This window comes from Geotrypetes seraphini, chromosome 4 (genome assembly GCF_902459505.1).
Source record: "Geotrypetes seraphini chromosome 4, aGeoSer1.1, whole genome shotgun sequence".
In the NCBI taxonomy this organism is placed as follows: domain Eukaryota; kingdom Metazoa; phylum Chordata; class Amphibia; order Gymnophiona; family Dermophiidae; genus Geotrypetes; species Geotrypetes seraphini.
This window is the reverse complement of record NC_047087.1, coordinates 280,152,414-280,173,111: the sequence shown is the minus strand read 5'-3', so window position 1 is coordinate 280,173,111 and position 20,698 is coordinate 280,152,414. Positions and strand designations below refer to the sequence as shown.

Here is a 20,698-nt window from a genome sequence, read left to right as displayed (position 1 = left end):
AAAAGGTGGAGGTGGTAGTTTTATATGTGAAAAACATATTAAAGCAGCTGAGATGCACAGGCCTCAAGGTACCGAATCAAGATCTCCATCGATACGTCAGTCTACTTTGCATCAATCCCCAGTAGACAACGATGCTCACCATCACAGCATCGATCTTCAAATTCACAACAACGCTTCTCATCGCATCATCGTTCTGCGTCGAGACTCCAATGTTCTTCTTCGATGCATCAACATTCTTCATTGACTAGACGCTCTGGATTTAGTCACCGTTGATCAACATTGCATTGTTCCCATGTTTCTAGGGATAAGAGAGCTTCCTGTCAATCCTCTTCATCGGATTGGTACCGAGGAGCATCAACTCATCATTCTCACCATTCTCCTCATCACTCTCCTTCCTATAGAGAGTCACTTTGAGTGCGTGTGGCAAACTCTGACCTTTCACGCCACCACTCTGATCCGAGTGTGAACCTACTCTATCTCCACCAAAATCATATAGTATACCATCGGATCCATCACCTCCTGCCCTCAAGAAGGAGGTCTCCTCCTGAAGGACTGTCTTTCACAAAATACATCAGACAATTGGGAAAGACTGTACCTGTCAAGCTAAAGGCTGACATTGTACCTAGGGCAGAGCTTTTGGATACCTTGGATTATGATGAACCACCTAAGGAACTTTTAAAGTTCCCTTATATAATCTGCTTAAGGAGACCCTCTTTTGAAACTAGGAGAATCCTCTTTCAGTCACTGCAGCCCCGAGGAAAATTGATTCTCTTTATAGAGTAATTTCATGCCCAGGGTTTGATAAGCCTCAGTTTCAACACCAATCGCTGCTGGTAGAGTCGACCCTCAAAAAAATCATCCAGTACCAGAGTCTATATATCTGCACCACCGGACATGAGGGCAGGGCTGTGGAGTCAGAGTCGGAGACAATTTTGGGTACTGGAGTCGTGGGTACCAGAAACTGAGGAGTCTGAGTCATAGGATTTATCTACCAACTCCACAGCCCTGTGTGAGGGTTGCACAATGGAAAAATTTGGGTGCCACGTCTACCAAAATTCAGTGTTGGCCAATAGAGTGTTAAATTATAACTTCTCTATCTCCTTTTACTTTAAACATCTTATCAATAAGTTAGCCAACTTTGAGCAATATCTTCCCCCAGAACATCTAGAGGAGTTTCAACAGACGACTCGCAGCCTTCTTCAAACGAGGAAATATATTGCCCAGATGGCATTTTTTGCATTTGAGATGTCATTGAGAGCATCCACCATGTCTGTAGCTATGAGACATCTAGCTTGGCTATGAGTTTCAGACATGGACGTTAATTTGTAAGATATACCTATCACAAAAGCCTCATACTATGCTACTATAAACCTGGAACAGCTGAAAAATATCCTTTATTCTGACACAGAGGTGCCCATGCCACTAATTGATGAAAGACTTAGAGTCCTCAGAGAAGCTGGGAATATTCTTCTTGAGAAATTTGGAGGTTCATACCTCAACTGTGTAAAACAGTGTGAAAAGAGTGCACAGAAACTTTTGCAGCTTGTGGTGAACAATTTTCCTTCCTACAGAGATGAGGCCATATATCTGGGAAAACAAGTGGCTTTTTACAAACGGGCCCAGATCTTGGTGGCTGATACCTGGTGTGTGTTGGAAGGAAAAGGCATTGGTTGCTTCCATGATATTTCTACAATGACCATGTTTGCTGACTACAGAATTCCTCAAGCATTGGTTCAGTTTGGAGCAATGAGATATTCTGAAGAGCTAATGAAGAAACTGAAAGAAGGAGAAATGTTCCAGTATAGAGATAAGCAAGAGATGGAGATCAGAGGATGTTCCATTTGGTGTATTGAATTAATTTGCAAACATCTGACTCAGCTGTTGGAGAAGAAAGGATGGAAGAATGAAAGTGTCAATCCAGTTCTTCTTGATCACTACCTGTGGGACTACGCTCATGATCACAGGGAAGCTTTGAAAGAGATACCTTTTCACCGCGTTCGTTGTGTCTATTATTAACGTTGCCACTTACTAGCTAGGGAAACTAGGTACAAGTCTCTGCCTTCATTGTATATACAAGAAAATTTTAAAATAACAAATTTAGATTTTAGCCTGCCTTTTAAAATAATACAACTTGTAGGGTTTGTCCTATATGCTTTACAGCTTTCCTTTCAACACCCTAGAAGGCACCTTAAGCTAGTATGGGCTACATGATTACAGAGAAGATACATGAGAGATTTGTGCGTTAATCAGTTTTACATATATCCAAATTTCTCTTGTATCACCATTGTGATCCTAAAATTGACTAATTAAGTGAATCTCAGGAGAGAATTTTAAGCTCTTACTCTTCTGATATTTCCTCCCTCCCATCTCATAGATCCATTAATTTCCTCTATTTCTTATCCCATCCCCAGGTTTATTAATGCACAGTCTCACAAGATGAGTCATGTAAAATCAAAATTTGTAAAACAATAAATAAATAAAAATGTTATTTCCTTACAACTATGTTTAATCTTCTGAACAGCTTAGTAATTGCATTATATTGAAGTTAAATAAAAAAAGGCAAACTGCTAAAAATAAAAATAAAAAAAAATTTGTAAGATATCATTTAGCCAACATTGTATGTCTTGGAGAAGAGCTTTTTGGGGATAGGTTAGGGCGGCCACCCAGAAGCTCACTCAGCCATCTGAGTCAGCTCCAAGACCAGCTGCCTATTCTTATAAGGGCAGATAACCCTCCAATGTCTTCTTCATCCAAACCACCACCACAGAAGAGGCAAAAGCAACAACGACCTCAAAAATCTAAGTCGTCCACCCCTCAGAAACCAGCATAGTCTTTTTGATGTGTTTTTAGAGAGCAAGGCCATTTTACCATCTACCCCAACCTATTGGCAGTTGACTATAGTACAGCCTCTTCCCCAACCTATCGGAGGTTGACAATAGTACTATCATCGACATTGGGCTCTCATCACAATGGACACTTTGGTCCTCAAAGTCATCACAGAAGGTTACTCACTTCATTTTTAAACAATGCCTCCAAATCACCCTCCTTCACATCACAAAAGATGTGTCTTCTTCAGGAAATTGAAGCTCTGCTTCAGTTAAATGCCATAGAGGTAGTTCCTCCTTCTCAGAGGTTCTACTCCAGGTATTTTCTAATTCCAAAGAAGACGGGAGGTTTTCGTCCAATTCTTGACTTCCGAAACTTGAACAAATATCTAATCAAAAAAAGTTTTACATGCTATCCCTGGGGACTATATACCCCCATCTAGAGTGAAACGAAGGACTATGCTCTCTAGACCTCATAGAGGCTAACACACATATATCCATACATCCTGCTCACAGAAAGTTCCTACGCTTTCGCATAGCTCATCAACATTTTCAGTACAAAGTTCTTCCGTTCGACTGGAATCTTCTCTGAGGGTATTTACAAAGTGCCTAGTAGTCGTAGCAGCATCTCTGCGTACTCACGGATTGCAAGTATTTCCGTATCTGGATGATTGGCTAATAAGATGCCTCATCTCAAGAAGTACTTTCTGCAACAAAGTTAACGATAACATTCCTTCAACAGCTAGGGTTCAAAGTAGAGAATGACACGGTGGTTATTACCCGTGGCTAGCCACGGGTAACCTGCCAAAACGGTGACCTAAAAAAAAGTCACCGCGAGATCGGGGACAAGGCCATTCACCACCCCGTGGAGTGGTGAATGGTTAGCACGTGCAGTGAATGAGCGTTCGATCCGGCAGCTCCCTCTCTCCCACCAGCCGGCCGGCCATGCATCTCCCTCCCTCCTTTTCCCTTACCTTTTCTTGTTGAAACTGGCGATTTCTATAAGGCTATGAGCTGTATTACAGCCGAAGCCTTGAAGTTGCGTTGCGTTGCCTGCTGGAAAAGTCTCCTCTGACGCAACTTCCTGTTTCCGGTTGCATCGGAGGAGATTTTTCTAGCAGGCAACCCAACGCAACTTCAAGGCTTCGGCTGTAATACAGCGCATAGCCTTATACAAATTGCCAATTTTGCCACAAGAGAAGGTAAGAGGGAGGGAGGGAGGGAAATGCACGGCTGGCCGGCGGGAGGGAGCTGCTGGACCGCGTGAAGGGTGCTGGGGGTGGGGGAATGGAGAAGAGAAGACGCTGAAGACGGGGATGGGGCAGTGAAAGGGACAGCGGGGGGCGGTGAAGGGGACGGCAGAGATTGGGACAGGGCGGTGAAGGGGATGGCGGGGACAGGGCGGTGAAGAGGGTGGTGGTCCGGGGACAGGGCATTGACGGGGACAGAATTTTTCCCCGTGTCATTCTCTAGTTCAAAGTTACATCAGAAGGAGGACTTGGCGGGAAGGTTCCAAAGCAGCCCTTCGTGCAGGAAGCTTCTAAGAAGCTGGTAGACCCACCCCAGGAGGTGCGAAAGGGCCAACCCAGGAGAGTCACAGGTTTGTTTTGTTTTTTTGCCAGTAGCTGCAATTTAAATCGAGAAAGGGGGGCTGTTGGACTCACAAGGGGGGATGCTGACCAGGAGGGGTGGGAAGGGAGGTAATTCATGGCCTTATCCTTTACTGCAGGGAAAAGATCATTCACCGCACCCGTGGCAACCAATCAATTTCCACCCCCACCCCCCCCAAATTCCTGTGGGTTACTCGCATCTAGCCACAGTTAACAATCACTGTGTCATTCTCTAACCTGTACCCATTGTATTATTCCTTCTAACAGAAACTCGCCAACCTTGAAGTCTCTGTCCAAATTAGATTGTAAGCTCTTCTGAGCAGGGAATGTTAAATGTACAGTGTACGCCTTTCAATACTATAGAAATTATAAATAGTAATAGTAGGTATGGGAAAGTTTGTAGAGTGAATAGTTTTGTATTTGATTTCTCAAGGATTTGGGACTTTTATTCTCATATGGTTGCTGATCAAATTATATTTGTCTTAGGGTGGTATTTTAATTAAATATATCATGTAATCTGTTGTTTTGCCATGGAAGATTAAAAAGATCAATGTACCTAGTTAAAAATACACCTTGCTTTGAAGGGGAGCCAGTATATATAGTTCAAGGTACAGGGGTATCATATTTGGTTGCTGAGAAAATAAGTCTGGCTGCTACATTTTTATGGTTTGTAGTTTTTCCATTTTATTTGCATCCTACAGTACATAAAGGACATTGCAATAATCTAGTTGGAATAAATAGTACCAGTGGCTGAACCAAGATCTGAAAGTTCATTGGCAAATTAATGATGAATTTGTCTCAGTTTTCTCAGTATTGTGAATATTTTCTTGGTTAATGTTCACATTTGTGCTTCCCAGAATAGGTTGTTGTTGAATATAATCCCTAGGAATTCTCAATTCTGATTCCAGTTTCAGTGGGGCATTGTGCAGTGTTGTTTGAGTATCATCGGTGATGCTAGGTGGGTTTATCAGTAGAAATTGTTTTTTCTTTCGTCATTTAGTTTGTTTCATTTTGTCAGCCCATATCTTATCTGCAAACTATGGGCACCAGGATGGCACCCAGTATGCAAACCTCTTCTGCAAACCTCTTCATGACAGAACTGAAAGAGACATTTTGGGATACATAGCAGACTAAACCCCTGAAATACTATCGGTATATTGATGACATCTTTATACTTTGGACTGAAGGAAAAGAGACTCAAACAATTTTACAATTCCTTCAATACATACCATCCTGCTATCAAATTCAAAATTGACTACCGTACTCCTCAGAAAACGTCAACTTTCTAAACAGCACAGTTTCTGTCAACAATGGCTTTATACAAATATTTATATATAGGAAACCTGCAGACAAATACTACTACCTCCACAATTCCAGCTTCCACCCCTCACGTACAGAAAAATCCATTATACATAGCTAAGCCATATGATAGCACCTTATCTACTTTGACAAAAAGGACAGAGATAAACACCTCAAAACCCTTTCAAACAAAAAGATAACCCCCAAATAATCTCCAAGAATATTGCCTCCTCCCTTGAAATTCCCAGAGTAAACCTATTGCAATACAAAGACAAAAAAACACAAAGAGAATTCCCATGGTGGTGACACGCAACCCAGAGCTGGAAAAACTGAAAAAAATTATAAAGGATCTACAACCACTACTCCATGAGGATGAATTACTGAAAGAAATATTCTCAGCTCCATCCATGCTGGCCTTCCAACAATCACCTAACCTGAGACAAAAACACATGAAAAACAATATCCCATACAAGCCTATATAGAAAAGAATGGCACATGGCTCTGCAATATAACAAGCTGAAAACTTTTATCTTTCTTTATTGGAAGCTTCTATACCGCTACTAATGACTGGGGAGTCAATTCAGAGCGATTTTCAAAGACATCTGTAATGGATTTTAAATACATATTCAAATGGGTTCCACTGTAATTGTTGTCTAGGGTAACATGTTAGGATTTGCATTATTACACTATTATATATGTATGTGTTGTATGTATGCTATGTTTACACAAGATTAGTTAATCATTCTAAACATGCTATATTTATACCCTCCTAAATAGGTTAACCGTTACAACTAAGTAAGCTATATTTACATGCATCCTAAATAACTCTAACAATGTGTACTCTCATCCTAGATAATTCTAGTTAAACTCATCCTAATTTATTTTAGTTCCATTTACTATATTCACCATATCTTAAACATTTCTGGAAAGATCTACTATGTGCATACTGTCATGTACTGTCCTCCTATTGTGTTCTTAGTGGGAGAGGGGAGCCTGCTATTTTCCTCTGTATTGCTTCCTCCCTCTGTCGGCCCACAGTTTCAATTGAAGTAGCCTGAGAAAAAGATGGTCTTTATCCCTTTCTTGAATATTCTGGTATCCTTTTCTAGCTTTAATTCCTTTGGTAGGGCATTCCATCACGTTGGAGCCATTACAGAGAACGTTCTTGCAGCTGTGCTTTTGTATTTGATGTCTTTGTAAAGAAGGTATTTGTAGTAGAGACTCCAGACTTGAGTGTAGGTCGTGTTGTGGAGTATGTTTATGTAGTCTGGCCGCAAGGTATTGTGGTTCTGAGAGGTGAATGGTTTTGTGTGTCATCAATAAGATCTTGAATTTCACCCTGCTTTCAATCAGGAACCAATGTAACTCTTTCAGTAATGGGGTGGCACTCATCTGTCTTGATTTTTCTAGCAAATACCTTGCTGCAGCATTTTGTACTGTTTGGATCTGTCGATCATGTATTTTGATAAACAGATAGGTTGCATTGCAGTAGTTGAAGATTGTGAGTACCAGGGCTATTACTACATTGAACATTACTTGGTGAGAGAGGTAGGGTTTCAGTTCTCTAACCTGGTAAAGTTTGCCATAAACATTTTTGATGATTCGTTGGATCTGTGTTGTCATATCTAGGCTTGGGTCCACCAATACTCCTAGATTTCTCACCCCATTCTTTGATTCTATGGCATTGCCATTTCGTGTTAGTTGAAAACTGAGACTGTTTCTTCCCCATTTATTTATGAGAAGTAGTTCTGTCTTTTCTTTGTTAGCTACTAGTCCGTTTGCTTGAAACCATCCAAAGATTTTCTCTAGACCTGTCTTGATTGTCTGTTTAGTTTTTGCATCCTGTCTCGTCAGCGGGATGATAAGTTGGACGTCATCTGCTTTAGATGTAGCATTCTCACCCCAGTTTTCTGATGAATTTTCCTATTGGTTGGAGAAAAGGATGAGAGGGAGAAATGTTTGGTATGGTGGTGGAGAGGGACAGAGGGACAGATTGAAGGGGGTGCCAGGTGTGGAGTGAGAGGGAAAGACATGGGGAAAGGAAGAAAGAAAGAAATTGGGCAGAGAGAAGTAGATTTGTCACCTTATTTCCTTTTGTTTTTGTTTTATTTCCATTTATTACCTCTAAAAGTAGACTAACACGGCTACCACACCATTTTACTCAATGAAATTATGAATTCTCTGTTATTTTTTGGCAGAGGTGGAGCCTTTCAAATCTCCATATCTTTCTGAAAAGATCCTACTAAGGCTTTTGAAACACCCCAATGTTATTCAAGAGTTGAAGTTTGATGAAAAGAATAAAAGATCACCTGAACATTATCTCTATCAGCGTAACCGGCCAGTGGATTACTTTATTCTGATACTTCAGGTGGGTCTGAGGCAATACTTGAGGGAAGAAAACCACTGAGACTTAGGGCTCCTTTTATCAATCCGCGCTAGCGGGGTTAGCGCGTTGGACATTTCATCATGCGCTAACCCCCATGGCAAGCAAAAAAACTAACGCCTGGTCAGTGGAGGCATTATTGACTAGCGCGGCAAGCGGTTTAACGTGCAGTATTCCGTGCGTTAAACCTCCCTACCGCGCCTTAATAAAAGGAGCCCTTAGACTGTTCACAGATCTGCAGTATACTGTATGGTAAAAACATTGCATATGGTAAATTATCGTATAAATTATTATAAGGATTTAGGGAAATCAAAAGGTGATAAGCTTCAGTGATACTAGTGTTTACTGCATAGATATAAAGGGAAGAAAATTGCTGTTCACAGTGAACAAAGTATTTCTGCCTTTTCCAGGGTAAAGTAGAAGTAGAGGTTGGCAAAGAAGGATTGCGATTTGAGAATGGGACATTCACTTACTATGGAGTTCCTGCCATCATGACCAATCATTCCTCAGGTACTTCTATAGTAAAAATCAAGGTCAATATGCAATGTGCTTATATGCTTTTAAATTATTTTATCTGGTAGAAGACCTAGCTTTTGGCCATATAAGTTACTCTGTGAGCCTAGCTAGCAATTTTAAAATTGGACAGTTGGCAGGCAGGCTTAAAACTTTCATCAGATAAAGGCAATATTGAGCTACTATCATAAAAGTTAAATATATAAGGGGCATAGTTATCATCATGGGCTGCTGTTAACATGTGTTATTTTGTTAGTGGTAAATGTTTTAGCACAGGTTCCGTGTTATGTAATGGGACCTGCTTACTAATACCTGCATTAACAGTAAAATAAAACATTTCAACAGATAGTATAGTTTTTGTAGGAAGGTTATGATAATAATAATTTATTTTCTTGTATACCGCCCTGCCAGTAGTTCTGGGCGGTTCACAACAAGAGAAACTGAGACATTTCAGTGAAGAAATACAATTCAAAAAACATATTCCTAATTTAAATACAGCATCAATAAAGAAATACAATTCAGTAAAGTACGAATACCTAATTAAAATACACCATCGTTATTATACTGTTAAAAATTAACATTCTTGCTTATCGAATAGGTAAGTTTTCAGTAATTTCCTAAATTTGAGATGAGTAAGATTGGACAATCAAAGGGCACTGAACTCTGGCACCATAAGGCAAAAGACTGGAATAGGAGGAATCAATAAAGTAATTGGATAGAGTCAGTAATGGTCCATATTTACATATACTGTTCCATTCAGGGACAAATACAAATGGATCAAATAATGAATGTCTCTCAACAAATAACATACAAGTTTACTCTCTCTTAAGTATAAATCTCTTCTGGTTAGACTTCCAGTGTTTCTTATGTCCCAGTAAGAAAACTCTGAAACAGTAAAGTGATTCAACTCCTAATTCTATATGCAGTTTATCTGCTCATTATCTCTCTCTCTCTCTCAAGCCTATTACCCACTATTTGGTGGCACACCATCATAGGAATTCACTTTTGTGCTAGTGATAATTTAAATAAACTATGCAGTAAGCATGAGGTGGGGGTATCAATATGGCAGTAGGCTTGTGAGTGAGTACAAATTATATCGCAATGATAGAGTAGATCAAATTGGATGGGTGTTGCGCTATATGTTAAAGAGGGAATTGTATTGACAAGTTAAAGAGTGATAAATCACCTGGATTGGATGGTATACATCCCAGGGTACTGAAAGAACTCAAATATGAAATTGCTGATCTATTGTTAGTGATCTGTAACATGTCACTAAAATCATCTGTAGCACCTGAAGATTGGAGGGTAGCCAATGTTACGCCAGTTTTTAAAAAGGGCTCCAGGGGAAATCCAGGGAATTACAGACTGATAAGCCTGACCTCAGTGCCAGGCAAAATAATGGAAACAATTTAAAAAAAAATTGTGGAACATGTAGACAAACATGAAAAATGAGACAGAATCAGCATGGGTTTAACCGAGGGAGATCTTGCCTCACCAATTTGATTGACTTCTTTGAAGGTGTGAATAAACATGTGCATAAAGGCGAGCCAGTTGATGTAGTGTATCTAGATTTCCATAAAACTTTTGACAAAGTTCCTCATGAGAGGCTCCTGAGAAAATTAGAGTCATGGGATAGGAGGCAATGTTGAATTGTGGATTAAGAATTGGTTATTGGACAGAAAACAGAGGGTAGGGTTAAATGGCCATTTTTCAACAAATCAAACTATATGGCTTAACTCCAAGATTCAAATAGGCGGATTTAAGGTCATCTGGAAGTATTGGGTTATGGCAGGTATAAGAACTTTGGACGATGTTATATCTAATGGTAAACTGCTTGATTTTTCACAACTGCAACATAAATTTGGTCTTAATAAATCACAAAGTTATAGATGGTTGCAACTGAAGCAGGCCATTCAGGCAGGGTTCCCTGAATGGAAAAATCTTAATAACCATTTTTAGAGTTCTTGTGCTTTCAGGTGGACTTCCTGGGACACCAGGTCGCACAGTGGTATAAATTATTATTTGAATTTATGAATAAAAAAACAAAAACTGGTCTGAGGGACATTTGGAGCATTGAGATAAGGCATTAGATTACTGCAACTCAATGGCCACGAATTTGGTCTTGGAGGATGAGTTGTACAATGTCAGCATCTATGAGACAAATTTGGTTTTTTCTGTTGCACAGAGCTTTTCTATTGTAATTTACACCGTGAATAAATAATTTTTTTTTTAAATGCCATTTTTCTCAATGGATGGAGTGGTGTGCTGCAGGGATCTGTACTGGGACCTGTGCTATTTAACTTATTTATAGATGATCTGGAAATTGGAACTACAAGTGAGGTGAATAAATTCGAAGATGACATTAAACTGTTCAAAGTTGTTAAAACGCATGCGGACTGTGGAAAAACTACAGAAAGGCTTTAGGAAATTGGAAGACTGGGCATCCAAATGGCAGATGAAATTTAATGTGGACAAATGCAAAGTGATGCACATTGCGAAGAATAATCCATTTCATAATTAATGGATGCTAGGGTCCACCATGGGGGTCAGCTCTCAAGAAAAAGATATGCTGAAATCATTCACCCAATATGTGGCAGCAGCCAATAAAGCAAACAAGATGCTAGGAATTATTAGAAAAGGGATGATAAGCAAGATTAAGAATGTTATAATGCCTCTGTATCGCTTAATGGTGCCACTTCACCTTGATTATTGCATTCAGTTCTGGTCTCCTCATCTCAAAAAAGATAAAGCGGCACTAGAAAAGGTTCAAAGAAGAGCGACCAAGATAATAAAGGGGATGGAAATCCTCTCATATGAGGAAATACTAAAGAAGTTAAGGCTCTTCACTTTGGAAAAGAGATGGCTGAGGGGGAGATATGATTGAAGTCTACACTATCCTGAGTGATTTTTTTTACTGCATCAAGATTTAAAAAGACTAGGGGACATTCGATGAAGTTACAGAGTAATACTTTTAAAACCAATAGGAGGAAATAATTTTTCACTTAGAGAATAGCTAAGCTCTGGAATGCGTTGCCAGAGGATGTGTTAAGAGTGTTTAATGTAGCTGGTTTTAAGAAAGATTTGGACAATTTCCTGGAGGAAAAGTCCATAGTCTATTAATGAGAAAGACATGGGGGAAGCCACTGCTTGCCCTGGATCGATAGCATGGAATGTTGCTACTTCTTGGGTTTTGACTACTGTGAGAATGGGCTGCTGGGCTTGATTGACCATTGGACTGACCCAGTAAGGCTATTCTTATATCTCAATCTCCTCTCCACTTATTTCCTACTTACTAGTAATCTTCCAAAGTGGAACGTCCCATTTCTATCACTTTTGCCTTTTACTCTACAGCATAGTACGTCAACAGTAAATTTTTTTCCCATTGGATTCTTTTCTGTGCACTATATGCAATGGTTCTCCGAGTCAAAGTAATAACGGAGGTATTTCCTTTGGGCTGGAAGACTGGAGATACGTATTTTCTAATACATACTCACTTTTTCCCTTCCTTTCTAAAGATACAGTTCTTTTTAAGACTCTCCACACTTTACCAGGAGTACCTTCCTATATTCACCTCATTGTCTCTATAAAGGCTCTGAACTTCTTCTCCAAGCCATATTATCTTGACTTTTTTTTGTGCATTGTGAATCTGCCTTGGCTTCCGGCCTACATTGAATATGCCTTGTCCACACAAAATCTCATCTACTGCTTCTCTTCAATCTCCCCACAGTCCATGCATGGTCCATGCACTCCATATACCTACTCCAATGCTCTGACTAGGCTCCCACTGGACAAGTGCGCCAACACATGCTTTAGCAGCATTACCAGCATTAGTAATTACTCCATTTCATTCTCTTTGTGGCATCTTCTGAAACAGATTCTTAAGTCCCTTCTTCATATTTCCCATTCCATTTTGTTTGGAATTTTATTCCAGATGGTATTGTTGGTTCAGCACAGTTTAACCCCCTCCCCCCCAAAAAAACAAAATATAAAAACACTATATCTTCTTCTCTATTTCATAATCAACTCCCTCCATCCCATCCTTCATAACTAGGGAGTCCGATCTGTGAAAATATGCTGCCTGTTTGTCCTGGGATACAGCTCAGTTACTTACCTGTAATGGGTGTTATCCAGGGACAGCAGACAGATTCTTACAACCCTCCCACCTCCTCTACTTGACTTCTCAGCTTTTTTACTGAACTGATGGTCCCGCAAGCCAATATAGGGTGGAAAGGCACTCGCTCATAAGTCTTGAGACTTCTAAAGAATTAAAGTGATACTACACTCTTAGACTGTCCATACCGGGCTCCGTGGATGACGTCACTCATCTGTGAGACTTTCTGCCTGTTGTCCCTGGATAACACACGTTACAGGTAAGTAACTGTGCTTTTCCCCCAATAAGTTGTGTATAGTTTGTCACAATTTGTGCCCTTATTGCTTTATAATCCTGTTTATAATTTGATTAATTGGAAATTTTTGCAATGGAATTTTGTCCTGGTAGGTCAGGACATAATTGATATTGCTTTGTAGACATGGAAAAGATTGCTTTATGGTTGACTTTATGCAGTTCAAATTTTTGATTATAAATTTCATTGGGATTGGTATTCAGCGATGGTGGTGAGCAACTTAAACACCAGCATTTAAATTGATTTCCCTAGCAACAGCAGCAGATGAATCCAGAGACCAATGGGATAGCTCACATCTACCAGCAGGTGGAGATAAAGTTTAGTTTGTCTGGACATTAGCTTTAAATCTCACTATCTGATAATATTTTAGGTCCACCCTCTCACAGTTCCTTCACTATACAAATGGTCTTGGGCCAGTCATGGATTTTCAGCCCATTTCTATCTATATAGGGAGCAATTCTAGAAAGGTTCTAAACGTTATACACGTGGAGGGGCATAATAAAAAAAAAAAAAAACGTCTAAGTCCCATTTTGGCCTAAGGCCTTAAACGTTGAAAGTAGAAGCAGGGAAAATGTCCATTATCAAAAAATCGTCCAAAAGGAGTTTTTTTTTAATAATGGCCTGCCTCTACATTCAGCTGTTTAAACGCCCAGACCACCACTACATCTAAACTTATACCATATAATCAACCTAAAAAAAGCCTAAGCCCCAAATGTCCAAAACAAGGGCTTTTAGGTGAAGGAGGAACCAGTCCTTCGCCTAAAAGCTGGATTCTGTAACCAGTGTCTGTCAAAACCAACACTGGTTACAGAATCCACCCCCCCTTCCCCCCTGATGACATCGGGGCAAGAAGGAGCCCAAGCCCTCCTGCCCCACTGCAGCCCCGACCTCCCCGACACTATTGGGGCAGGAGGGAGCCCAAGCCCTCCTGCCACGGGCACCCCCGAACTCCCTGACAGGATTGGGGCAGGAGGGAGCCCAAGCCCTCCTGCCACGGGCACCCCCGTACTATTCCGGTTGGCCCAGGTGTCTCAGGCCTCACCTGTGGGCGGGATTTGAGTCGCCTGGGCCAATCAGGTCCTAAGGCCAGCCATTCAACAGATGGCTGGTCTGTCGGACAGACAGGCTTGGCACCCGTCCGTCCAACCAACGTTATTGAAGGTACGGGCTCCCTCCTGCCCTGATAGTTGTCGGGGGGGGGGAAGGGTGGATCGCGGCAGGGGAGATGAGCCATCTCTCCTGCCGCGATCATTGCTGTAGGGGGTAGGCAGGTTGCTGGGGCCGCTGAGCTGATTGCAGCAGCCACGATCAGCTCAGCAGTCCCTTTTCAGCACTTATACCTGTTTTGACTTGGTCTAAGCCAAAACGTACAAGTGCCGACTAGGCAACCTGCCTAAAGTTTTGGTTATACCTGCTGCACACTTAGGTCTAGGTCGGCCCACCTCCCGCCCGCCCTTCCCCCCTCCTCTAAAAATGCCTCTTTTCTCTCTGTACGTTTAGAGGCAGGGGAAAGGCCTAAGCTGGTTTTAGATACGTCTAAAACCAGCTTTGATTATGGGTACTTGGACGATCAGGCTTTTTGATCGTCCAAGTACCCATTTAGGCCATTTTTTAGACTTTTTTTTTTTTTTATTATGAGCCCCCTAGAATCTAAGCACTAAGCTAGTATTTTATAGTGGTAAATTTGAGTGCCTAATCTGTTATAGAATATTAATGTTAAGACAGCATTAGGTGCCTAATTTAAGCACAGCCACTTTCACTTGCTGTATGGCAGGTGTAAATGGGTATATTAAATGCCTAACAGAGTATTTAATAAAGTGTGTGCTTATATAATCAGGATGCCCATGACTCACTCATCCATTGCCCTCTCATGTGAACATTCCCTTTGCAGTTACATGCTAGAACACATGGAGGGACATAATTGAAAGGGACCTCTACGTCTGTTTGCGTCCATCTCGCAAGTCGTCCAAAGTTAAAAAAAGCCTAAGACACATTTTTGAAAGATACGTCCAACTTTTTTTTACTTTCGAAAATCGTTTAGTTATACGTCCTGCCGAGCTGATCGTCCAAGCCACTAAATCGTCCATCTTTATACCACATTTCCGTCCAACTTTCCGTCCAAGTCCAAAACGCCTAGAACAAGCCCTGTTGGACGTGGGAGGGGTCTGCAAAGTGATGGACTGCACACCCAGACATGCCACCTAAATAGTGGGGTACCTTACAGGGCACTGCTGTGAACTTCACAAAAAGGATGCCATGGCTTCTCCTCACTACAGCTCCCTTATAGGTGATGGTGAGCCCCCCAAACCATCTCCAGAATCCCCTAGACCCACTTATCTACCACCCCAATAGCCCTTATGCCTGCAGGAGCCACTTATATGCCAGTCAAAAAGGGTTTTGGGGGTGTATAGGGCAGTGCACATGTTTAAGTATCAATGCAGTGATTACAGGGGCTTATGGGCATGGGTCCTCCTCTCTCCCCCAAGACGACTTAAGCTGCCTCTAGGTTGGACAACTAGGCTTTCCTATGCCAGGCGGCCAGGTGATGATGGTCTGGAGGCTGAAATTTAAAGTTGTGAATAAAATTTTTATGGGGGTGGGGGGGTGGTGATCACTGAGGTAGTGTGTGGGGGTCTGTGTTATGTGTTTGCAGTGCTTATCTGCTGAGTTTAGGTGGGTTTTTGTGACTTAGACCATGTTTTACATGGTCTAAGTCACAATGTCCAAGTTCCATCGATCCTGGGCTGTATAACTTTTGGTTATACATGCTGTAAGACTAAGTCTAAGCCAGCCCATGTCCTGCCCAACTCCCGCCCTCGACATGCCTCCCAAAATGCCCCGTTTAACTTTGGACGTTGAGCGGCACTATGAAGGTCTAGGTTGTTTAGAAATACGACCAAACCCGTTTTTATTTTCGGCGCTTGGACGTTTTTGAGAAATGTTCGTCCAAGTGCCGACTTAGGCCGGTTTATGGACGTTTTTCTCTTTCGATTATGAGCCCCTTGGGCACCAAGTTAGAGAATAGTGCCTAAGTGTTCTTAGATACCTTACTGCTGTTTCATCCCATTTTGGTGCATAAGTTAGGTGCCTAATTTGTGCCTAACTTTCTGCCCTCTTTATAGAATTAGGGGGATAGTGTTTAAAAATGCACAGCAGAGTTATAGAATATGTTCACTGGCTGCCAGTGAAAATGCAACTTCATTTGAATATTGGGTTCATAATATGTAATTATTAATTTTTAATTAGAACATATCTGTATTCATCATATATTTTTGGAATTTGTGTTTTTTTTCCCCAGATAATGATGTGAGGAAAGTTAGCAGTCTTGCTGGATCTTCCTTCCTCTGTATGTATCTCCTCTGCAATTTTCACTATCTTTTTGTCAAATTGGAACATAAATCCAATATATTTGCATTCTTTCAGTAATTAAATTCAGTAAAAACTATTTCTTTATCAAGCAGGATAGATAAGGTAGATGACATCATCCAAAGGTGCTGAGACAGAAACTTTTTTGCATAGTTCAGAACTTGTGTAGAATTCTGAGCATCTATAACTCTCCCTGTGAGTTGCCTCAGTTTTGCTTCTGTTTTTCCAAACAGGCATGAAAATAAAGTTCTTGAAGAATCTTCTTTGTGTCTCACCAACATTACTTTTGTTAATATCTTTATTTTTATTTCTAAAATTAAAAAGAATAGAAGGCTTTTACTATTCAAAATTGCTTAACTTGTATTACTTCTTTAGTGCAGCTAAGCTCAGGCACACCAAGTCAACCCAAATTTGAGACTCTCTGTCTTGCATTAGACAAACGACCACATGATACCCATAGGGAATTCTCCCTTTTAAAGAATGGCCAGGTTCATGCAAATATTTTTTCATGTGAACAATAACAATTTTTAATCCCTATATTAGCAATTCATTTCTATATATATATAGCACAAAAAAATCATCCTACTTATCCCAGGACAAGCAGGCAGCATATTCTTGACTGATGGGTGACGGCACCGACGGAGCCCCGGTACGGACAATTTTAGAGTGATTGCACTCTAAGAACTTTTTAGAAAGTTCTAGCTCGGCCGCACCGCGCACGCGCGAGTGCCTTCCCGCCCGACAGAGGCGCGCGGTCCCTCAGTTTCTTAGTTTCCGCGGAGCTAAGAAGACGCGTTTTCAACGGCTGTTGAAATTTTCTCCTAACTTGCCTTCCCGCTCGCGTAAACGTTTGGCTTAAATTGCCTTTTTTCTTTCTTTCCATTTGTAAAAAAAAAAAAAAAAAAACTTTCATTTTTATTCTTCAGTTTTCGGTTTTCCCCGGCGGGGCCTTCTGCCACCATCGAAGCCTCGGCCTTCGATTTGGCGGAAGCCGTTTTTACTTTCATGCCCCCTCAACCGGGTTTTAAAAAGTGCCAGCGGTGTGCTAGGCCTATATCTCTCACGGACCCACACAACTGGTGTTTACAGTGTTTGGGTCCTGAGCATCAGGCCTCTTCTTGCACCTGCTGTGCTACTTTAAAAAAACGGACATTGAAAAATCGCCAAATTCAGCAGCGATTGTTATTCGGTGCCGAGATGTCCGACCCCGTTCCTTCGACTCCGGCTTCGGCACCGATTCAGTCGGCACCCTCGTCTTCGACGCCGCGTGATTCCACACCGGCATCTCAACAGTCAGGTAAGCCGGCTAAGAAGCCTTCCCCGCTGGAACGTCTTCCGGCCTCGAGTGCAGTGAGTCCAATCCTGCCGCCTGTAAGACGCCAGCGGAAGCGCTCCGCCCCTATAGAGGTGAGTCCCTCGACATCGGGCTCCTCATCTCCGGGGCGTCGAGCGGCACCGCAGGTACCGCAGAAGAAAAAAGCGGTACCGGTGCCATCCCTCGATGACCGCATTACGGCCATCCTTCAGGTGCAGCTTAAGGAGCAATTAGAACGACTCCTTCCTGCTATCATGACACCGAACCTTCCGGTGCCAGTCCGCACCGAGCCACCGGTACCGGTTGTGGATCAACCCGTATCGATACCGATTGTGGAACCCGTATTACCCGCTTCCACTGTCTCGGTACCGCTTCACCTAACCTCATCGGTATCGATGCCAGTCCTTGCACCGGAGCCGAGAGCTCACCATCAATCGGTGCAGACTTCGGCACCGGTGCGACCGATAACTTCTCCTGACTCGGTATCGATGAGGTCGGGTAAGTCGGTGCGCAAAACCCGACACATGCAAACGTCGACACCTGAGTCTCGGGACCATTCTTCCCATGTCAGGGACCCTGATCTGTGGGGAGACTCAGAGGAACCCTTTCTTTCTGAAGGCGAATGTTCCTCAGAGGAGGAGGATTCGGCTGTCCCTGACCCATCCTCCAAACAGGCCACTTCCTCTTTCTCTAGTTTTTTGAAAGAGATGTGTGAGTCCTTGTCCATTCCTTTGGAGGCTGAATCCAAAAAGTCTAAAGCTTTTTTGGATGCCCTTGATTTTGATCAGCCTCCAAAGGAATTTTTGAAACTTCCCCTTCATGACATCTTGAGGGAAACTTTCTATAAGAATTTAGAGACTCCTTTAACTGTCCCAGGGGCCCCACGTAAACTGGATTCTCTATATAAGGTAATTCCCATTCCTGGGTTCGACAAACCTCAACTTCCACATGAATCCTTATTTGTCGAATCCACCCTTAAAAAGACTTCAGGAGCCAGTGTATATGCATCTGTCCCTCCTGGCAGAGAAGGAAGGGCCATGGATAAATTTGGTAAGAGGCTCTACCAAAATGCTATGTTAGCAAATAGGGCTAGTAATTATGCTTTTCATTTTTCTTTTTATTTAAAGCATCTCCTTACCACCATGGCTTCTTTCGAAAAATATCTTCCTTCACGAAAGCATCCCGCTTTTCACACATGCTTGTCGTCTCTTCTACAATTACGTAAGTTTATGGTTAGATCCATATATGACACCTTTGAACTTACATCCAGAGCGACAGCAATGTCAGTAGCTATGCGTCGTTTGGCCTGGCTTCGGGTATCCGAGCTTGATGTTAACCATCAAGATCGGTTAGCCAATGCCCCATGCCTAGGGGATGAGCTCTTTGGGGATTCCATGGACTCAACCACACAAAAGCTCTCTGCTCATGAGACGCGCTGGGATACCCTGCTCAAGAATAAAAAGAAGCCTCCTCCGCCAAGACCATACAGGCAGCAATCGGCCTATCAACGCCGCTTCACAGCTCGTCCATTGACTACCACTGCTCAACAACCTAGGCGTCAGAGGCAACAACAACGTCAGCCTCCCAGACAACAGCAGCAGCAACAAGCTGTAAAACAACCTCCTCAGCAGAAGTCACAGCCCTTTTGACTTCATTCTCCACAGTATAGCCAGTATCCCTATTCCTGCTCTCCTGCCTCAGCCTATAGGAGGTCGACTTTCTCTGTTCCTCAGCCGGTGGGAAGTAATCACGTCGGACCAATGGGTCCTCAACATCATCCGCCACGGCTACTCTCTCAACTTTCAGACTCTTCCACCTCAAAGCCTGCCAAAAGAGTCTGCTTTGAACAGTCCTCAATCGGCCCTCCTTATTCAGGAGGTCCAATCCCTCCTCCTTCTGAACGCTATAGAGGAAGTTCCTCTAGATCAAAAGGGGCAGGGATTCTACTCCCGTTACTTTCTAGTTCCCAAAAAGACAGGAGATCTCAGACCTATCCTGGATCTTCGCGATCTCAACATTCATCTAGTAAAAGAAAAATTCAAGATGCTTTCTTTAGCCATCCTTTATCCCCTTCTAAATCAAAACGACTGGCTATGCTCCCTCGATCTCAAAGAGGCTTACACTCACATACCGATCAATGTAACCTCAAGACCATATCTCCGATTCATGATCAATCATTGTCATTACCAGTACAAGGTGCTGCCCTTCGGTCTTGCCTCATCTCCAAGGGTATTCACCAAATGTCTCATTGTGGTAGCGGCATTTCTACGCTCTCACCACCTGCATGTATTTCCTTACCTGGACGATTGGTTGATCAAAGACACTTCCGCTCAAGCAGTCCTTCTGGCCACCAACCAAACCATCCAGTTTCTACAACTTCTGGGATTCGAGATCAATCTACCCAAATCTCATATCATTCCCACTCAGAGACTTCAATTCATTGGAGCGATCCTGGATACACTCCTCATGAGGGCTTTCCTACCATCCAATCGTCTCCAGACTCTTCAGTCTCTATGTCACCAGGTGCTTCCTCTGCCGTCCATCTCAGCAAGACAAATGATGGTACTCTTGGGGCACATGGCATCCACAGTTCATGTCACACCTCATGCCCGTCTTCACCTGCGCACTCCTCAATGGACCCTTGCTACCCAGTGGTCCCAAGCGTCGGATCCTTGCTCACGACACATATCTGTGACATCATCTCTTCGTCAGTCTCTTCAATGGTGGTTGGTATCCTCAAATCTATCCAGAGGTCTTCTGTTCCATCAGCCTCCTCATCAACTAGTCATCACCACCGACGCCTCTCTGTACGCATGGGGAGCTCACTTGAACGAGTTCCAGACTCAAGGTCTTTGGTCAGCCCAGGAAAGGAAGCATCAAATCAATTTCCTGGAACTCAGAGCGATGTTTTACGCCCTCAAGGCCTTCCAACACCTTCTCTTTCCTCAGGTCCTTCTGTTGTGCACAGACAATCAGGTTGCGAT

The 20,698-nt window shown here is 42.4% G+C and overlaps 2 protein-coding genes across 5 annotated transcripts in view; both read left to right on the top strand.

Annotated features, from left to right (window-relative positions):
• Window positions 1-20,698, top strand: part of CNNM1 (cyclin and CBS domain divalent metal cation transport mediator 1) — a 144,970-nt gene that overhangs the window by 69,191 nt on the left and 55,081 nt on the right. For 3 of the 4 annotated variants that reach the window (XM_033943474.1, XM_033943473.1, XM_033943476.1), the window contains exons 4-6: window positions 7,933-8,102; window positions 8,528-8,627; window positions 16,332-16,379. In XM_033943474.1, coding sequence (XP_033799365.1) covers window positions 7,933-8,102; window positions 8,528-8,627; window positions 16,332-16,379 — 318 coding nt within the window. The remainder of the gene's footprint in view (window positions 1-7,932; window positions 8,103-8,527; window positions 8,628-16,331; window positions 16,380-20,698) is intronic. The other variant, XM_033943475.1, reaches the window with a different exon arrangement.
• On the top strand, window positions 1,360-2,130 carry LOC117359972 (queuosine salvage protein-like). Its single transcript, XM_033943477.1, has one exon. It carries the CDS (start codon window positions 1,417-1,419, stop codon window positions 2,014-2,016), a length of 600 nt encoding a protein of 199 aa, XP_033799368.1. The 5' UTR covers window positions 1,360-1,416; the 3' UTR covers window positions 2,017-2,130.

Coding starts and splice junctions, on each gene's coding strand:
- LOC117359972 (XM_033943477.1), top strand. CDS start 1,417: ATGCCACTAATTGATGAAAGACTTAGAGTCCTCAGAGAAGCTGGGAAT.